Raw genomic sequence first — 19276 nt, forward strand, 5'->3', positions numbered from 1 at the left:
GGTCTCTTCCGGTTCTGCGGTATGCTGTGTAGGAGGAGGAGGTCTTCAGGAAGGCCAGGACAGGACCAAGGGCTTAAGGAGTGACACGTGGAACGTGTTGTGAATTCCCATGGAGGCTGGGAGTTGTAGCTGGTAGGTGATTGCTCCTATGCGTCGAAGGATGGGAAATGGTCCGATGAATCTGGGGGCGAGCTGTTGAGATGGAAATTGCAGTCAGATGTGCTTTGTTCTGAGCCAGATTTTCTGGCCAGGCCGGAACAACGGTGTGGCACGACGATGGATGTCAGTGAAGTGTTTTGCCAGATCAGCTGCTTGGCCTGCTGCTTTTACCTGGTTCCAAAGCCTATGTATGGTTTGTGCAGTAGACTGAGCTGCAGGCGAGGGCACACTGAGTGGAACTGGTAGGGGTAGGCGTGGTTGGCGGCCAAAGACTACTGCAAAGGGTGAAACATCGGTGGCAGAGGCAATATGGGTGTTATGGGATAGCTCTGCCCATGGCAGAAGGTCGGACCAGTTATCTTGCTGGTGTGATCATTGACATATGATTGCAGGAATGTTTTCAAGGAGCGATTAGTCCTTTCGGCTTGGGCATTTGATTGCGGATGGTAGGCCGATGTTAAGTTTAAGTTAATATTGAACTTTTTACAAAGAGACCTCCAATATTTAGCAGCAAATTGAGGTCCACGATCGGAGACAATTTCTTGTGGCAGTCCATGTAAACGGAATACGTTGGTCAAGAAGAGTTTAGCTAGCTCTGGAGCTGAAGGGAGACCAGGTAATGGTACAAAGTGGGCCATTTTTGCGAATCGGTCAATGATGACCCAGATTACAGTATTCCCTTTTGAAGAAGGGAGGTCCACGATAAAATCAGTGGAAAGGCTTGACCAGGGCTCGGTAGGTGCAGGAAGCGGTTGGAGAAGCACCTATGGGCAGCCAGTCGGGGGGTTTTGCTGTGCGCAAACTGGACAGGAGTCCACATATTTGCAGGAGTCCTTTATCATACTAGGCCACCAATATTGCCTTTGAAGCATCTCGAGAGTCCGGGCCTGACCTGGATGGCCGGCCAGCTTAGAGTCATGAGCCCAACGGGGCATGCGCTCATGGAGATGGCGGGGGACCACCGTCTTCCCAGTTGGTACTGTGTTGGTAACTGCTACTGATATGCAAGCAGGATCAATGATGTGCTTAGGCGTTTCGGATGTGTCCTCTGGCTCAATGGAACAAGAGAGTGCTTCTGTGCGGAGGGTTTTAGCTGCAGGCTGATAGTGGAGCTCGAAGTTGAAGCATTAAAAGAACAGGGCCCAGCAGGCTTGTCTTGGATTAAGTAACTGGGCCTCCTTTAGGTGACCTAGATTCTTGTGGTCAGTTAATATTGTGAATTTGTGTTGCGCTCCTTCCAGCCAGGGACGCCATTCCTGGAGGGCAAATTTTACTGCTAGGAGTTCACGATCCCCTATAGTATAATTTTACTCAGTGGAGGAGAATTTATATGAGTAGAAGGAGCATGGTACTAGAGTTTCCTTAGTGGAGTATTGGTTCAAGTCTGCCCCTGCTCCGATGGTGGATGCGTCGACTTCGACGATGAAGGGGTGATTAGGATCTGGATGTCGTAGGCACAGTCCGGTATAGAAGGCTTCTTTCAAGGCCTGAAATGCTGACTGGGCCTTGGGGCTCCACACTCGAAGGTCACATCCCTTCCTAGTCATGGCGGTGAGTGGAGCAGCTAGGGTGGAGTAATTAGCGATGAAGTTGTTCTCCAGAACATGAAAAAACTTATCAAAACTGTGACCAAAAACTACCAAAAACACCTCTCTGTCCTCAAAAAGGGAGGCAGACCCTCTCAGACAGGGAGGATACTGATGAAGAATCTCTTCTAAACACAAAGAAAACACTAAACTGGGTTAGTAGGCCCAACTCAGAAGGGGGAAAAGAAAAAAGTTCCTTACTCTTCAACACTTAGCTCAAAATGGCCACATATTCTCTATCTCTAGCTCTGCCTTATTGCTCTAGGATAACCAATCACAGTCAGCTTGGTCTCAATGCTGTTACTAGTCCTGATGGTAAGGGACTAGTGGCAAACTGAAGGGTCGGCCACAGCAAGATAAACAGAACTTATAAGGGTTATCTCTAAGCTAACTTTCACTTAGTAATTACACAATGCCAAACTAATTAACTCAACTGAAAGGTAATTAAGTAAGTGCTTTCACCCTTAATTGCTCCAGATCATACTCCTGCAGAAGTCTGAAATTTGTCTCCATATGCCAGGGGGCAAATCTAGCAACTCCCTGTGCAGACAGATGACAGTTAGAACTCAAAGATCTCACAGACATCTCTATGAGATATATTGGCAAAATAGGGTAAAGAAGCTCTTAGCTTTAATTCATTCAAAGAATAGTTGAGAATGAAACTCAGTCTTACTTGCAATTTTGCTGCATCAGTCAAAATTCTGGAAACAAAAGCTCTCTTAACAAAGCTCTCGAGTAATCCATGGGGAAAAGCCACAGTCTGAATAATTCATAATCCTTATCTATGTCCAGAATCTCATTGCATATTCAGTTACATAGGGATCCAACGTGGATCTTGATTGGATGTTACCACCTTCTTTAGACACAGGATTAATGGAATGCAAATGATGTCATCTGAGTCCAGATGCATATGAATATTCTGATAAAGGTCATTAGCAGAAGTGCTTTCATCAAGGGCAAGTTCTTATTCAAGGTTCTTATCTCATATTTTGAGGTGCTGACAAATGTCTGATATGGAAGAACAATTGCAGCTTCTTCTTTTCTGTGTAAGTAGCAGTCTCATATGAAGTTGCAAAGATCATCATGTGGCTGAAGATTCTATTTTTGTGTTACTTAGCCCTGTACTTTTTGGTTCAGTGTGTGTGTGTATAGCTGCAGGCCTCAAACTCACTGATGCACATTCTTGTTTGGGTCACTGGCATTTATACTACAAGGCCAAGACCAGATGTAGTCAGTGTTTTTATAACCTTCTCCTTAAACATGCTCAAAGATGCTATAACAAACTATCTGTCAAAGAGTGTGTGTTACACCCTTACCCTTTAGTCACTGGAACCTTCCCAGTTCCATTAACTAAACCCTATAGGATTTCCCTTAGGAAGAAAATTACCACCTTAACACAGCACATTCTCATTATGCACACTTTCTCTAACACATCAGTTTGATTAAATTCTCCATTATCACGAAGACTTGTTTTAATTGCCTAGAATCATCACCATTAAAGAAAAATTGTCCAATGTGGGTACATTCCCAACCTCCTCCTCAGTAAAGACTGAGGCAAAGAATTCATTCAATTTTTCTGCTGTTTCCTAGTCCTCCTTTAGCATCACAATGGAGTCTCTACATATACAAATGAGATGTTTAGTTAAAAAATGAAAGTTAATGGGCTTGTTATGTATTAATGCTGGTAAGTATATCTACTATTGCATTCTTAGCATACTAATGCTGGCCACTTACCACAAGAAACTACTAGCAGGAAGTGTAATTTCTTTCTTCCTAGTAGCCCGTATAAATGTGCACTGCTGGTACCCCCTTTCCCCTTGCAACTAGACTTGGATTTACCACTAGGCAGGGTAGACAGCTGTCTACTAGCACCTCCTCCTCCATCCATTTAATTTTTATTGGCATATTAATCGTTAACACCAAAAGAAGTAATATCGAGCAATCATGAATATACAAAAAAGAAATAACAAAAAGGAAAAACATAAAATCTTATTAAAAAAAAATTTGCACTTCACATCAAGTCTCCTTAATTAGAGAAGAAAGAAAACAGTGGGAGAGATAAGAAAAATAGAAAAAGAAATAGTAAAACTAAGCAGGCCTGCCAAAAATCACTCCATCAGTCACCTATTAAATAAATCAATGGTTACGGTTGCAGAGAAACCTCGCTTAACCATATTCTTATCCCTAAGAAAAGTTTCCAAATGTAAAGGGTTAGAAAATATAAACTTATTTTTTTTGATAAATAATAATACATTTGCAAGGAAATGAGAGAGAAATGTAGTCCCTATGGCTAACATTTGTTGTTTCAACTTGAGGAGCTGCTTCCTCCATAGTTGAATCGTATGAGAAATATCCAGAAAAACTTGTATTTTCTGCCCACAAGCATCACTTTCTTAGTTTCTTCTAAATGCTGCTCAGTCTGATCAGCAGTGTCCTGTCAGACCCACCCCTATAAAGGCTCAGGGGTGGGCCAGCAGTATCCAGAGCATTGTAGAATCACTACTGGCACCCCCCCCCTCCCAACCCCCTCTGCCTTTAACAGGACGTTTCTTAAGATGAATGGCACATGAAAGAGAGTGCTACCCTGTGGAGGAGGTAGCGCCCCTGTCACTGCATTTTTGGAGGGAGACCTTCCCATGCCTAGGGACGCTGAAGAGGTAAATCTGACCCTGGTTGGAAGTGCTGATGCCCCCATCACAGCCCACCTCTTGGAATCCTGACTTCTGCCAGAAATATCAGCACCCTCGCTGCAGATCTCCCCGTGGAAACATCCCCCTATCCTCTTCCCCAGATCTCCGGAAGAAGCGGCCTGTTGCAGCGGACCCCCTTTGAAGGGGCAGCTCATCAGATTCATCTGACACTCTTACTACATTTTGATCATAAGAATGACACCGCTGCTGTCAAAAGTAATGGCTGGCAGCTGCAAGTCCTGAAGACTATCAGAAAAGAAGCAGGCTACTGCCAGTGCCTACTGACTTCTTGTTTTGCCATCTGCATTTTGAAAATCGCAATGTTCTTGGACTATATTGATCTCTACGCACAACAGAGTAATTTTTACATCAGCAGGGGAACACTGCTGAGGTAAAAGCTACTCTGAGTAGAGAGAGATCAATATTATTATCAAACTTTTCTCCCATTCTGTGCCCAAAGGGGGAAAAAAATCCTCTGATTAAACAATCAGACCCTTCACAGCACGCAACAAATCTCCCCACACGGTGCACGTCCATGGCTTTAAAGCACTTTTTGTTCAGTACCAAGGCAAACAGCTTGATTTTGCAAACAGTGATACCAGAGAGGGAGAGACCTTATGCTGTGCCAGGCACAGAACAGCATGGGGGAGGGGTTACCTTCTCTTTCTTATAACAATCACACAAATAAGGAAGTGAAACCTGCCCGCCAGATCAGAAGAAAATAAAAAGTCCGTCACAAGATGAAGAACTTTATTGTTGCAGTTCATATCTTTTTTCTTTTCTCTGATAGCAAGGAATGGCCCTCGCACACAGTCTGCAGAGAGTCGGATCTGAAAGTCTATTATAGAAGTTGTGGTGAGTTTGTTTAAACCTTTTTTGGGTTTTTTTTTTTAGGATAGACTGAAAGTGGTCCCTGAAGATATGTACGTTTTCATTGACTGCTTGCAGAGCTGTGAAATGGCTGAGGGGCCAATAAACCCTGCCTCTTTGCTGAGGGTGTCTTGCTCCTTACCCTGGTCACTCAATTAGAAATTTGTGATTTCAATTCATTGAGATCTGGCAAAGCAGCTTAAAAGCTCCAGTAATAATATGCACAGGAGGCTACATGTCACACAGAGAGGCAAAAGCACAGACTGCCAGCAATTGAAACAATTATGTTGAAAACAAAAAAATAGCTCTGAGTTCCGTAGGCTTGACATCTGTATTTCCCTAGGCTGAGCTAGCCATTTGCCCTAAGTCACAGGATGGAAGTGTTGCTGTAGTTCCTCTTTATTTGCCACCAGCCTCAGTTCAACAACAATGATGAGGGTGTTTAAGCCATACTAGTAGGCTCTGCTGCTAGGCTGACCTCCTTTATGTCTAGTATTTAGGACAATAAGTGATATTTCATTTGTTGATGGAAAAACATTTACTGCAGTCTGGCATTTTATTTTGGAGGGGGGAAGGGGGAGACTTTGGTTAACATTGTGACCCTGAATCTGCATTGCTCTGTCTTTCACACAAGGGGCAATTCTTGTGGCTGTGTATCTCGTTGACATTAGCATTAGATTAGATCCCTACCATAAGCATGGTTACTATGCAGCTCCATGTCAGCAGGCAGAGGCTGAGCCAGTCCTGGCTTTCCTCTCATTGCATGCAGGGGGCTTGTAGTTTCAATTTCTTAATAATATAGGACTGGTGCAAGGGTATTAGGCACAATAGGTGAACCTTCAGCTTTGTCATCTCCCCATTAACTTTCTGGCCTAGAGGCCACAACTCGCTTTCCTCCTCCTTTCCCCCTCCACAATGACACCACTACCACCCCTCCCAGGACTTTTAAGCAGGTAAACACCAATTTACCTGAGTAAAAGGGGCTTTTTGAAAATTATCTCCCCTAAAAGTTCCCATAACTATCCATAGCTCAAATGGAAAGTCTGCCGGTACCTTCCCTTTGAGAACTGGTGCAAAGCACGCCGTCCGGAGCCGACCTAGACTAAGCTGCGCCTCCCTCCCCGAGAGGACCACCCCCCGGATGACATCATCGCCGTGACTTACCTGTTCCACAAAAGGACCATCACAACCGCAGGCACCCTATTTGTGCCGGCCCCAACTTCCAGACAAGCTCCCTTGTATGCCAGCCGACACCACCTCTGCTCCCCGCAATCGGCGTGAGACCTATTGGGGTCAGGAGCACGCCATCTGGAGCCGACCTAGGCCAAGCCGCACCTCCCTCCCTGAGAGGACCGCCCCCAGATGATGTCATCATCATGACCTACCTGCTCTACAAAAGGACCACCGCAACCACAGACACCCTCTTTGCACCAGCCCTGATGTCCAGGCAAGCTCCCTCGTGTGCCGGCCGACACTTCCTCCGCTCCCCGCAATCGGCATGAGACCAATCGGGGTCAGGAGCACACCATCTAGAGCCGACCTAGGCCAAGCTGTGCCTCCCTCTCCGAGAGGACCGCCCCCTGGATGACATCGTCGCCGCAACCTACCTGCTCCACAAAAGGACCACCGTGACCACTGTGTGCAGGAAGATCACAACACTCCTGGTATTAATAGGGATAGGGCACTGTGTGCAGGAAGATCACAACACTCCTGGTATTAATAGGGATAGGGCACTGTGTGCAGGAAGATCACAACACCCCTGGTGTCAGGGTTAGGGCACTGTGTGCAGGAAGATCACAACACTCCTGGTATTAATAGGGATAGGGCACTGTGTGCAGGAAGATCACAACACCCCTGGTATCAGGGTTAGGGCACTGTGTGCAGGAAGATCACAACACTCCTGGTATTAATAGGGATAGGGCACTGTGTGCAGGAAGATCACAACACCCCTGGTGTCAGGGTTAGGGCACTGTGTGCAGGAAGATCACAACAGCCCTGGTATCAGGGATAGGGCACTGAGTGCAGGAAGATCACAACACCCCTGGTATCAGGAATAGGGCACAAGTTCTGGTCATATTGACTGATAACATTACTTTTTTTGTCAACTACCAACAGTTTCCGTTTCCCATCCCCCCAACCATCACCTCAGTTGGAACCTTGGTAACATGAATAAATAAGAGGGCAGCCAATAGGAACACATATTCATTCCTAACTGACCTTTACTGACCTGGAAAGTGTCAATTTGTATCATTTTCTGTTATTGCGCACTAACGGGAGTTAGTGCGCACTAACACGATTTAACGATTTTTAACGATAAATCGTTAGAATTTCTATTGTATTGTGTTCTATAACGATTTAAGACGATATTAAAATTATCAGACGATAATTTTAATCGTTGAAAAACGATTCACATCCCTACCTAACATCATTATATACTGACATTTGATCTCAATCGAGATATCACACTGGTTTACATTCAGGTACTGTAGGTATTTCTCTGTCCCCAGAGGGCTTACAATCTAAGTTTTTGTACCTGAGGCAATGGAGGGTAAACTGACATGCCCAAGGTCACAAGGAGCGACAGCAGGACTCGAACGCTGGTCTCCTGGTTCATAGTCCACACAGTGCCCTAACCCTGATACCAGGGGTGATGTGATCTTCTTGCACACAGTGCCCTATCCCTATTAATACCAGGAGTGTTGTGATCTTCCTACACACAGTGCCCTAACCCTGATACTAGGGGTGCTGTGATCTTCCTGCACACAGTGCCCTAACCCTGACACCAGGGGTGTTGTGATCTTCCTGCACACAGTGCCCTATCCCTATTAATATCAGGAGTGTTGTGATCTTCCTGCACACAGTGCCCTAACCCTGATACCAGGGGTGTTGTGATCTTCCTGCACACAGTGCCCTATCCCTATTAATACCAGGAGTGTTGTGATCTTCCTGTACACAGTGCCCTAACCCTGACACCAGGGGTGTTGTGATCTTCCTGCACACAGTGCCCTATCCCTATTAATACCAGGAGTGTTGTGATCTTCCTGCACACAGTGCCCTAACCCTGACACCAGGGGTGTTGTGATCTTCCTGCATGCAGTGTCTAGAATGGGTAGATTTGAATTGGTTATTTACTCTTTCGAATAAAAGAAGGACTAGGGGGCATTCCATGAAGTTAGCAGGCAACATATTTAAAACTAATCAGAGAAAGTTCTTTTTCACTCAACACACAATTAAGCTCTGGAATTTGTTGCCAGAGGATGTGGTTAGTGCAGTTAGTGTAGCTGGGTTTAAAAAAGGTTTGGATAAGTTCTTGGAGAAGTACATTAACTGCTGTTAATCAAATTTACTTAGGGAATGGCCTCTGCTATTAATTGCATCAGTAGCATGGGATCTTCTTAGTGTTTGGGTAATTGCCAGGTTCTTGTGGCCTGGTTTGGCCACTTTTGGAAACAGGAGGCTGGGCTTGATGGACCCTTGGTCTGACCCAGTATGGCAATTTCTTATGTTCTTATGTTCTTACCTTTTTTATCCGAGCCATTTATGAGGGACTCTCTACCCCTCTCCTAGCACCTCCAGCATTGCTTTGACAGAAGCAGCGCTGGAAGCATAAGCTTACATTGAAGTTTATTCTCCTGATGCTGCCTCTGTCAGAGCAGCGCTGAAGGCATCAGGAGCAGAGCAGAGGGTTCCTTACTCCCAGCTCGGATAAAAAAGGTATTGGGTTAGATGAGGAGAGTCAGGAGGTTGGGGGGAGGGGCAGGCACCACTATTCTTCCTTGTAGGGTGGGTGGGAGAAACAGCCCAATTATGTTTGTAAGTGAGAATTGGGGCCAGTGTACAATGCTGGCCTCTCCCTAAGTATTTAAAAAGGTTTTTTGGGGGGGATGGGGACAGCTTGGAAATCTCAGCCTAACAGGACCTTAGTATTATGCTTTTAAAGGGGAGGAAGGGGATTGCCCTGCTGATGCTTTATCTTCTTGGGTGATGACAGCACTACTTAGCCAGATAATTTTTAAAGATATCCGGTTAAGTAGCACGTTATCCGGCCTCACAAGGCGAATAACTAAAAAACCTACCAGGCTATATTCAAACAGCCGGTTAAGTATTTAGTTATCCGTCCATAGGTAGCCGGATAACTTTAAGCTGGTGTATTCGGCAGGACGTTTATCCTGCTGAATACATGGGACAAGTTAACCAGCTAACTTTAGCTGGATAATTTGTTCACTAACCGGTCTATTGAATATGGACCTCAAAATGTATAAATTAAAAGAAATCTATTCCGCGTTGTCTGAAGGTAATCTCTAAAATGAACTGCTGGCAGGACTGACCTAGGATGTTTCCCTTTACTACTCAAAGCCACAGAAGGGTGTGGAGTGACAAGCAAACACACTATAAAACTAATTAATGCAGCAGGTGTGTTGCAAAACCTGGAAATACATAATTGCTGTTGTCAATTAGTTTGTCTTTAGCTCTATTTCATATGGACCATTTACACACTTTTGCAATACACCTGCTGCATTAATTCCCTTTACTACTCACCATGCAAAAAATTTTCAGATTCATTTGTCAGTAACACTGACACAAATTCCTCCATTACTAGGCAAGCTATGAAGTAAATATAAGTAATAAGAGAAAAAAACAGCACAAACAGTTATCCAATTTCTGATTGGTAAATCTCTAAAATTGTATACAAGGAGAGGATATAGCAGTAACCATTGTTTATTGGCAATTATTCCAAATAGTGCTCACACACACAAAACGCACTGTAATATAAAAATTATTATGAACCTGAACAATAAAATCTCACAGAGATGTTCAATAGCTAAGTACTTTTTGCAGATATTATGAAATTACTTGATTGTATACACAGGATCCTTTGCTGGGATCTCACATAATGTGATATTATCAAAAACTAAAGCTTATATAGTTGTCATGTTTCACATAACTGCATCAGGATCATTTACATGTACCTGGCTATTGATATTTCTTTCACATTTAGAATTTAAATCTTAACTGCCAAAACAATTTAACAGCTCTCAGGAGAGAGTCCTTTATATAGAACATTGCAAAATTTCCTTCAACATATTTGTATAGACAAACGATGTCCCACGTTTGATGGTCTTCTAAAATATTGTTAAAGACAGTTCAAACCTTTGGTCGCTTTCTCAAACTGTACTGGTCCTGGTGGAACACAATAAAACTTTCTGCCCAGCATCTCACAAAACACTGCTCCCCGGTCACCGTTTTATACTGGAAACAATTAAAATTCTCATCCAGTATCTCCCTGATCACCGTTCTATGGCAGGAATTACTTGGCAATGTGACTCACCATTCACTTTTAATCCAGCGTCTTTATTCATAACTTCTACAACAAGAATAACATTTCACAAAATTTATTTGTACAACTTAGACAGGCGTAACTCCCCCTTATAAAATATACATACTCACTTTTTAGCTGGTATTATGAGCATCACATCACCACAAACTGGCAAAAGTAGCTTATACGGCATCTTCAAACATGGCGCCCTATTGCAGCTGTGACTGCGTACAATTCTTAATCAAAATCACCATCGTCTGACACAGTGGCATTGACATATAAGTGTCAGCACATAATAAAAGAGATAACCAATCAGCATGCATTTTTATAAATAGGCTAATTCTCATAGTTCTAAAATGATAATACTATAATTATTCTTATACAACTAAATCACAGATTATAAAAATGATATATATATCTATTATTTTCAATTTGTTGCCATACAAGAAATCTATTTTTATGATTCATAGAAATAAGTACCACTCTATGCTGCTGTTTGACCCAAAAAGTTCAACATTATTTAATATGTGAATCCATCTCAGCTCCATACAGCAAAAAAACAGATCTTAATTACCTCCTCTGAGGTGATAAATTGTTTTTATATGATGAAATCACAGAGTAATATACACATGTAAATCATTTTCTCATTTAATATTTCACCATACGATGAATCTATTTTTATGATTCACAGGAACAAGTTCCACTCTTTGCTACTGTGTTTAACCCAAAAGGTTCAACAATGTTTAATTTGTAGATCCATCTCTGCTCTATACGGCAAAGTGCCAAATCTCGATTACCTCCTCTAGGGTGATGAACTAATCCATCCAAGGTAATACGCTTCAGTTCCCTGAATTCATGATTGTATTGCAAACAATGAGCAACCAATGGTGCAGTCATTTTTTTGAGCCATAGGCAACTGCGATGTTCAGATATTCTGGTTTTAACAGATCTGATAGTTTTCTCTACATACACTTTCGGACAAGGGCAATGACAAAATTACTATTGCAACTAAATAAACCTTTAATATGGTATCTTTTGTGATCAAAAGGATTTATGAAAAAAATCTGTTTTCTGCATGATTTCACACTTAAAATTACCCACAATTTTACTTACAGTCAGATCAGATTGATTCATAGAAATCCCTGGTAACATAGCTGGACAAACTTTCTCCCTCAAATTGGTATCTCTTGAATAGGCGAACATGATTCTTTTGTTTCTCATACAAGGAACGGTGGATAATAATCTCCAGTTCTTTTCCAATATCCTAGATAGTTTGTCTGAAATAGTCGCATGATGCAATATACAAGTAAATACATCAGACTCAGATTCATTCTTGGGATTACTATTGAGTAAAAGATTACGACTGCAGTATAATCCTCTTTTATAGGTTTGTCTGATATATTTGTATGGATATCCTCTCTCACATAATTTTGCACTTAAAATCCTAGATTCCCTCTTATAATCGCCACTGTCACTGCAATTATATCTGATTCTAAGAAACTGCGATATAGGTAAACTGTCCTTCCGTGTTTGTGGATGAGCACTATCATATTTTAACAAACTGTAGTTATAATCTGGTAATCAAAACCCTTTCTTCATTTTTGTAAATAACTACATCAAGGAAATTGATGCTCAACAAATCAAACTGTAGAGTAAACTGAATATGGTCATTACAACTATTGATCCTCTTATGAAAAGAGTGGAGTTCTGCAATAGTGCCATTCCATAACATGAATATGTCACCTATATATCTTTTCCATATCTTGATATTAGCAAGAAATGGAGAGCAATCAATCCATGATTTTTCAAAGGCCGCCATGTGAAGATTAGCTAACGAAGGTGCCATGGTGGTACCCATTGCAATTCCAGATATTTGTTGGTAAAATGTATTGTCAAAGACAAAATAATTCTTTTTTAAAGCAATGGATGACAACCATAAAATGAACAAAGTAGGTACTTTTTGGGGGTCTAGTTCTCAACTCAAATGTTTGTTCAATTATCAAAAGCACCTCCTCTTGGGGGATGCTTGCATAAAGGGAATTAATGTCCATAGTTACTTAGCTATTGAATATCTCTGTGATATTTTATTGTTCAGGTTCATAATAATTTTAATATCACAGTGCATTGTGAGTGAGCACTATTTGGAATAATTGCCAATAAACAATGGTTATTGCTATATCCTCTCCTTGTATAAAGTTTTAGAGATTTATTTTTGCTCTTTATTACTTATAGTTACATATTGCATCACCCCCCTTGGGTCTACATTGTTATTTGGGTATGCTATGAATTAAGACAAAACTCTGCAAAAAAAAAGTCACTCAGAACCTATAGAACAAACCTGCCACACCAAAACTGGACTAATTCCCAGAACTCAAAAAGCAACGACCCTATCTATGAAAAGAAAACACTTCAAGTATTTTACCAGACCTAAATAAAACAGCAATACTATTCTTCCCAGCAGGGAAAAGGAGTGGAGCTGAGAAATAAGGAAACCATTTCCCCTCTTGAGACTCCTTGTCACCTTGAGTAAGTCGCATTTTCTCCCATTGCCTCAGATTAGGGATGTGAATCGTTTTTTGACGATTTAAAATATCGTCCGATATATTTTAAATCGTCAAAAATCGTTAGAGGCGATATTTAATAGGAATTCCCCCAATTTATCGTCAAAAATCGTAAATCGGGGGAAGGGGGAGGGGAAGGGGGAGGGCGGGAAAACCAGCACACTAAAACAACACTAAAACCCACCCCGACCCTTTAAAATAAATCCCCCACCCTCCCGAACCCCCCCACAAAATGCCTTAAATTACCTGGGGTCCAGTGGGGGGGGTCCCGGTGTGATCTTTTACTCTCGGGCCTCCGGTGCATTGTAGAAATGGAGCCGGCACTACCTTTTTCCTGTCATATGACAGGGCAAAGGTAGCGCCGGCGCCATTTTGTTTTTTGTCCCCCGACGCGGACGTCACGTGATTCCCCGCTCGTTCGCTCTGGGACACAACCGGACCCTCGTTGGACACAACCGGAACTTTTGGCCAGCTTGGGGGGGTCAGGAGGCCCCCCCAAGCTGGCCAAAAGTTCCGGTTGTGTCCGGTTGTGTCCCGGAGCGAACACACGGGGAATCACGTGACGTCGGCGTCACGTCGGAGTGACGCGGACATCACGTGATTCGCCGCGCATTCGCTCCGGGACACAACCGGACCCTCGTTGGACACAACCGGAACTTTTGGCCAGCTTGGGGGGGTCAGGAGGCCCCCCCAAGCTGGCCAAAAGTTCCGGTTGTGTCCGGTTGTGTCCCGGAGCGAACGCGCGGGGAATCACGTGACGTCCGCGTCACTCCGACGTGACGCCGACGTCACGTGCTCCTCGCAAAGGAATATAGAAATGGCGTCCTGACTCTCCGCTGGACCACCAGGGAGTTTTGGTAAGTCTTGGGGGGGGGATTAAGGAGGGTGAGGGGTTTAAATTTTTATTTAGGGAATCGGTGCACGTATGGACATAGACTCAACTTATGGAATTCTCCATATGTCCATATTGACTGAAATTGACCCCCCCCTTTCGACTTATGGACTTATGAAAATAAACTTTTTGTCTGCGCATCCCTATTATTTACTCTTTCGGATAGTAGAAAGACTAGGGGGCACTCGATGAAGTTAGCATGTGGCACATTTAAAACTAATCGGAGAAAGTTCTTTTTCACTCAACGCACAATTAAACTCTGGAATTTGTTGCCAGAGGATGTGGTTAGTGCAGTTAGTATAGCTGTGTTTAAAAAAGGATTGGATAAGTTCTTGGAGGAGAAGCCCATTACCTGCTATTAATTGAGTTGACTTAGAAAATAGCCACTGATATTACTAGCAATGGTAACTTGTAATAAACTTAGTTTTTTGGTACTTGCCAGGTTGTTATGGCCTGGGTTGGCCACTGTTGGAAACAGGATGCTGGGCTTGATGGACCCTTGGTCTGACCCTGTATAGCATGTTCTTATTTTCTTAACCCCTGGGCTAATAATCATGGACCACACCTCAAATTCTCTTAAAAGCTAAATCTGCCCAAACTGTAAATTCATCTGAGTGTCCATGGTTTCCTGAGCAGAAGAGGGAAGTGGAAGAGAATCATTTTCCAGGTCCTGTGCATTGCAATTACTTAAATTTCACTGTAAAGATCTTGTGTACAGCACTGATGATCAGTTAAGTTTAGATAGCAGCAAGATTCATGCCAGAAGCTAATATAGTTTCCTGCACAATTTTTACTGATGAATGTTGTAATTCATGGAAGTTCTTTACAGTTCTCATGTCTCAGAACATGATGTAAAAAATCTGATATTATTTTGTAATAAATCTGTGACTCTTAGATTTAACTTCAATTTCTTCTGATGTTAATTGAATGGCAATTGTCCAAATTTAATAATTCTCCTGTCCAGTCAGGTGGTGGGATTACCCTCTCTCCCAACTGATAAGAGATTTCTCTTCAGTGAATTTAGTTGGTTCTAATAACAATATTCCAATTCTCCTACCTCTCTCGTAGTTCTTCATTCTTCTCCTCCTTACTACTCATAGTACCTGACGGGCACCTGAATCACGCCTCTATTCCTGTTATCTCCTTTGAGGTGAAAGTAAACCTCATAGAGGGTCCACAAAATCTTTTTCTTCCCCACTTCACTCCTCCCTGTAGATGACTCGAGTCTCATCTCTCCATGAGAATATTGATGATCCTTTGGTCCTCTATCAGTGAAAGATATGACACTGACAGAGGATCCTTTGGATATGAAACAAAAAGCCTTAGTCCCTGTGTAAGAGGACAAATAGTAAAAGAAAAGGAAAGCCTTAATGCATTGGGAATACCAAAATATGAGATGAGGAGGGTGGAAAAACTCTCTTTTCAAGAGAAAATAAAAATTCGGAAAAACATGGTCCTTAATCGAGTAAACATTCTCTGTCTCCTTTCTGAACCCAGGTCTCAACCCTAAAGATTCCAGAGCCCTTCCTCAAAAATAAACAAAACCAAGCGGCAGTCATGGACATGCTGTCCATGGAAGGAGCAACTCAAGATTCCACAACACAAACTGGTGGCTATGGTAGGATGGGAGCACACCATTACAGGCTCCCTCATGGGGTAGCTATTCCTCTTTCCCCCCTTAACTCTGTTTCTCCCCTGTTTTGGTGAAATCATATACTCCTGGTAGGCTCTCTGCAACTGTAAACTGTTTAGGGAAGAGAAATTTTGTACCAGGAAAGGCAGGATAAAAATCCAAATGTACTATGAGCACCAGACCTCCTATTGGGAAAACAGAACAAGCTAGAGTACACAGAAGTTATACATTAGCAGAATATCTCATGTTGGCTAGACATACAGAACACAGAAAAACCCTCGTCAAATAGAGAAGTGACCACAAATTAGAAATATACAGAAAAAAACATTCATTCTAGTCCAGTCTCATCATTCCACTCATGTCCCCTCGTGTTTTCTGCGGGACAGGAGGGATGGGGATACAACGGAGGGAGGGGCTGGATTAGGGAGCAGAAAGACTTCTTTTCTCACCAATATCTGCTCCAGGCTCACCCCCTTTCCTTCGGTCCCTGAATGGCTCGGGGGGAGGGGCTGGATTAGGGAACAGAGTGGCTCTTCTCTGCTCTGCTCTTGGCTCAGTCTGCTCCAGGTTCACCCCCATCTTCCTGTTACCTGCATGCTGCTTGGGAGAGGAGAGACTGAAGCAGGGAGCAGAAGGCTGTTCTTTGCTGTCTGAGATTGGACACTTGCCAATAGAATCATTAGGGCAGAGTCTTGAGTTCTTATGCATAGCAGAACCCCCTAGTGCCACACCCCCCCCCCCCCCCCCCCCCCCCCGCCTAATGGAAGAGCTGGCCCTGGAAAATACAAGTATGGATACAGACACAGATATCTTTATTAGACAGGTAGTAGAACCACCAGAGGTGGCAGTAGTGAGGCAGATATGCCCGGACAGGGTTTAAAGGTCCCTCAGGTACTGGAACCACGATCCAGGGGTTGAGCTGTAGAGAAAACTATAGATAATGAGTAGACAGGGTATGCTGTGTTCATAGCCAGAACTAGATGACAACTACATCAATAAGGTCTTAAGAAGCTCAGTAGCTGGAAAGGGTTAGGCCCTCAAGGAGCGAGTAGTCCTGGTTCAGGGAAAGCTCTGAAAGAGCAGTGGTAACTCACAGGTGTCTGTATCTGCAATGCTTCTAGGCAGAAGAGAATCTTCAGAGTGTTTAGGAACATGGGCCCTCGAGGAGCGAGTAACAGTTCCTATTGGCAAACTGAAATAAAAGATACTCAGAAATGTCTGTATCTGCTATAGCTTCCAGGCAGTAGAGAATCTTCAGAGTGTTTATAGGAACATGGGCCCTCGAGGAGTCGCGAAGTACCGGTTCCTATCAGCAAACTGAATAAAGATAACTCACAAATGTCTGTATCTGCTATAGCTTCCAGGCAGTAGAGAATCTTCAGAGTGTTTAGGAAAATGAGCCCTCGAGGAGCGAGGACCGGTTCGTATCGGCAATCTGAAATAAAGAAAAGAGAGCGAGGCCCCCGAGGAGCGGGTACCCCTGGTAAGTTCGAGGAGGCAGAGTAGCTTGGACGAATCCTTGCTAACTTGATCTGTTAGCAAATACTGAGACCTTTTATATTGGAAGTGGATGACGTCATCTCGGGGACGCCCCCGAGGTTCGCGCCCTTGGTGGTACATACATCGGAGTGCGCGCCCTACGTCATCAGGAACATGGCGGATCTGCAGCATCGTGCCGGTCCGGGGATGCCGGAAAGAGATGGCAAGAAGACTTCACGGCAGCTAGCAGTCCATCAGACCCGGAGGGAGTCACCACAGAGGTAAAAAGGGCGGAGTGAGGGCGTCGAGCAGCGACGGACGCAACAGGAATCCAGTAGACAACACAATATAGCCCAAGAATGGAAGGGACTCCTTCTCAAAACAAGCATTTCTCCAATTTCGCAGAGACGGTTGTCTCTCAAGATCTTAAGACCCGTCTCACGTGCTGATGATGAGTAGTCACATCTTTAGAGTAATCAAGACATCATCTAGGTAAACAATGATGGATGAGTTGTAGCATCTCCCGGAGTACTCCATTCATCAAGTTTTGGAAGATCGCCGGGGCATTACATAGCCTGAAGGGCATAACAGTTGTACCAGGCAATAAATCAATAGCACAGTCAAACGGTCGGTGCTGTGGTAGAAGTTCAGCCTTTTCTCTGGAAAACATGTCTGCAAATTCTGCATACTGGGAAAGTAGTGAGCGAGGTGGTCATTAATGCCACACAGGGCCGAGGCAACTTTGGCAAGCAGGACGAAAAACAATTCGAACTCTAGGCTGCGACTTGTAGGGTGCCCCAATGGATAACAGGGGAGTGTTTCTGGAGTCAAGGGTAACCTCAACATGATGGGGTGGACGGATTTTTCCAAGACCAGGAAGTAGATCTTCTCCGTATGAAGGACTCCTGTTCAGAGGGTCACTGGTGTGGTCGAGGCAGAAGAAACATACCCCGAGAGCAATGTGCCATGAATGGAAGTAATCCGCAATGGTGGGTTACAAGGAAGAACCAGAATCTGTAGCTGTTGTACGAAGTTGGACAGGATAAAGTTCCCTCCTGCTCCTGAGTCAATAAATGCGAAGCGTGTAGAACGCCCCTCCGGGATACTCAAGGGTTACTGGGACCGTACATTGAGGAGCAGGGTTGATGCAGCCTAGGGACAGCTCTCCTATGATACTTAGGCTTTTGTGTTTTCCGAACACTCTCTATACTGGGCCAAAAAGTGGCACTTGCCACCACAGTACAGGAAGAGGCCCCATGTTCAACTTCATCTCCTTTCCTCCGGAGTCAAGGAGCTACGTCCCAGCTGCATGGGTTCATCTGTAGGAGAATCAGTATGAGGGTTTGATTGAGGTTTGTGGAGGACATCAGAGACCTGGAGAAAGCCGGGGCCAGAGAGACATGCCTCCGGGGCGGTCTAACCTCTAGAGCCCTCTGTTGAAGCCAGCGATCGATTCTACCCGCTAGATCAATCAGGTTGTTGAGATCATCTGGAAGGTCTCTGGCTGCTAGTTCATCCTTTATGCGAACGGACAATCCCTCCAGGAAAATACCGCGTAAACTGTCCTCTCGCCATCCCAACTCTGTAGCTAGAGTGCGGAACTCGATGGCATAATCTGCCAGTGACCGAGAACCCTGGCGCAGCTGTAGGAGTTCCATGGTGGCAGTGGAGTGGCGTGCTGGCTCGTCAAACACTTGCTTGAAGTTGTGCAAAAATTGCTGGAGGATGTAAGCAATTTTTACTGAATCAGACGGGAACTGAGTCGGAAGAAGGGAGAACCTTATATAACATTGGTTTAGGAACCCCCGGCAGTGCTTGGCATCACCAGAGAATCGGGGTGGAGCCAGAAATTGCGTGGAAGCAGCCGGTCCAGGAACTGGAACCGGAGGGTGAACCGAGGGAGCCTCCGGTGGATTGGAGTCCAAGCAATTAGCCAATCGCTCGATGGTGGCTGCCAGAATGTCCAGACAGTGCTGCTGCTGCTGTAGCTGTTGTGCCATTCCAGAAATGGCCTGTAGTCCGGAGATATCCGCCAGGTTCATGGCCTTGCAAACTGTTATGGTTAGTGGACCCTTGGGCCAGCCAGTGG

General features: G+C 44.0%; 1 protein-coding gene across 8 annotated transcripts in view; it reads left to right on the forward strand.

The window, feature by feature from the left end:
• Positions 1-5084: 5084 nt before the first annotated feature.
• Positions 5085-19276, forward strand: part of LY86 (lymphocyte antigen 86) — a 45313-nt gene continuing 31121 nt past the window's right edge. The window contains exons 1-2 of one of the 8 annotated variants that reach the window (XM_029590603.1): positions 5085-5290; positions 15573-15693. In XM_029590603.1, coding sequence (XP_029446463.1) covers positions 15633-15693 — 61 coding nt within the window. In that variant the 5' untranslated portion in view covers positions 5085-5290; positions 15573-15632. Of the gene's footprint in view, positions 5291-13083; positions 13149-15572; positions 15694-19276 lie in introns of those variants that run through there. The other 7 variants (XM_029590605.1, XM_029590604.1, XM_029590600.1 and 4 more) reach the window with 7 other exon arrangements.

This window comes from Rhinatrema bivittatum, chromosome 2, assembly GCF_901001135.1.
Source record: "Rhinatrema bivittatum chromosome 2, aRhiBiv1.1, whole genome shotgun sequence".
NCBI classification, from domain to species: Eukaryota; Metazoa; Chordata; class Amphibia; order Gymnophiona; family Rhinatrematidae; genus Rhinatrema; species Rhinatrema bivittatum.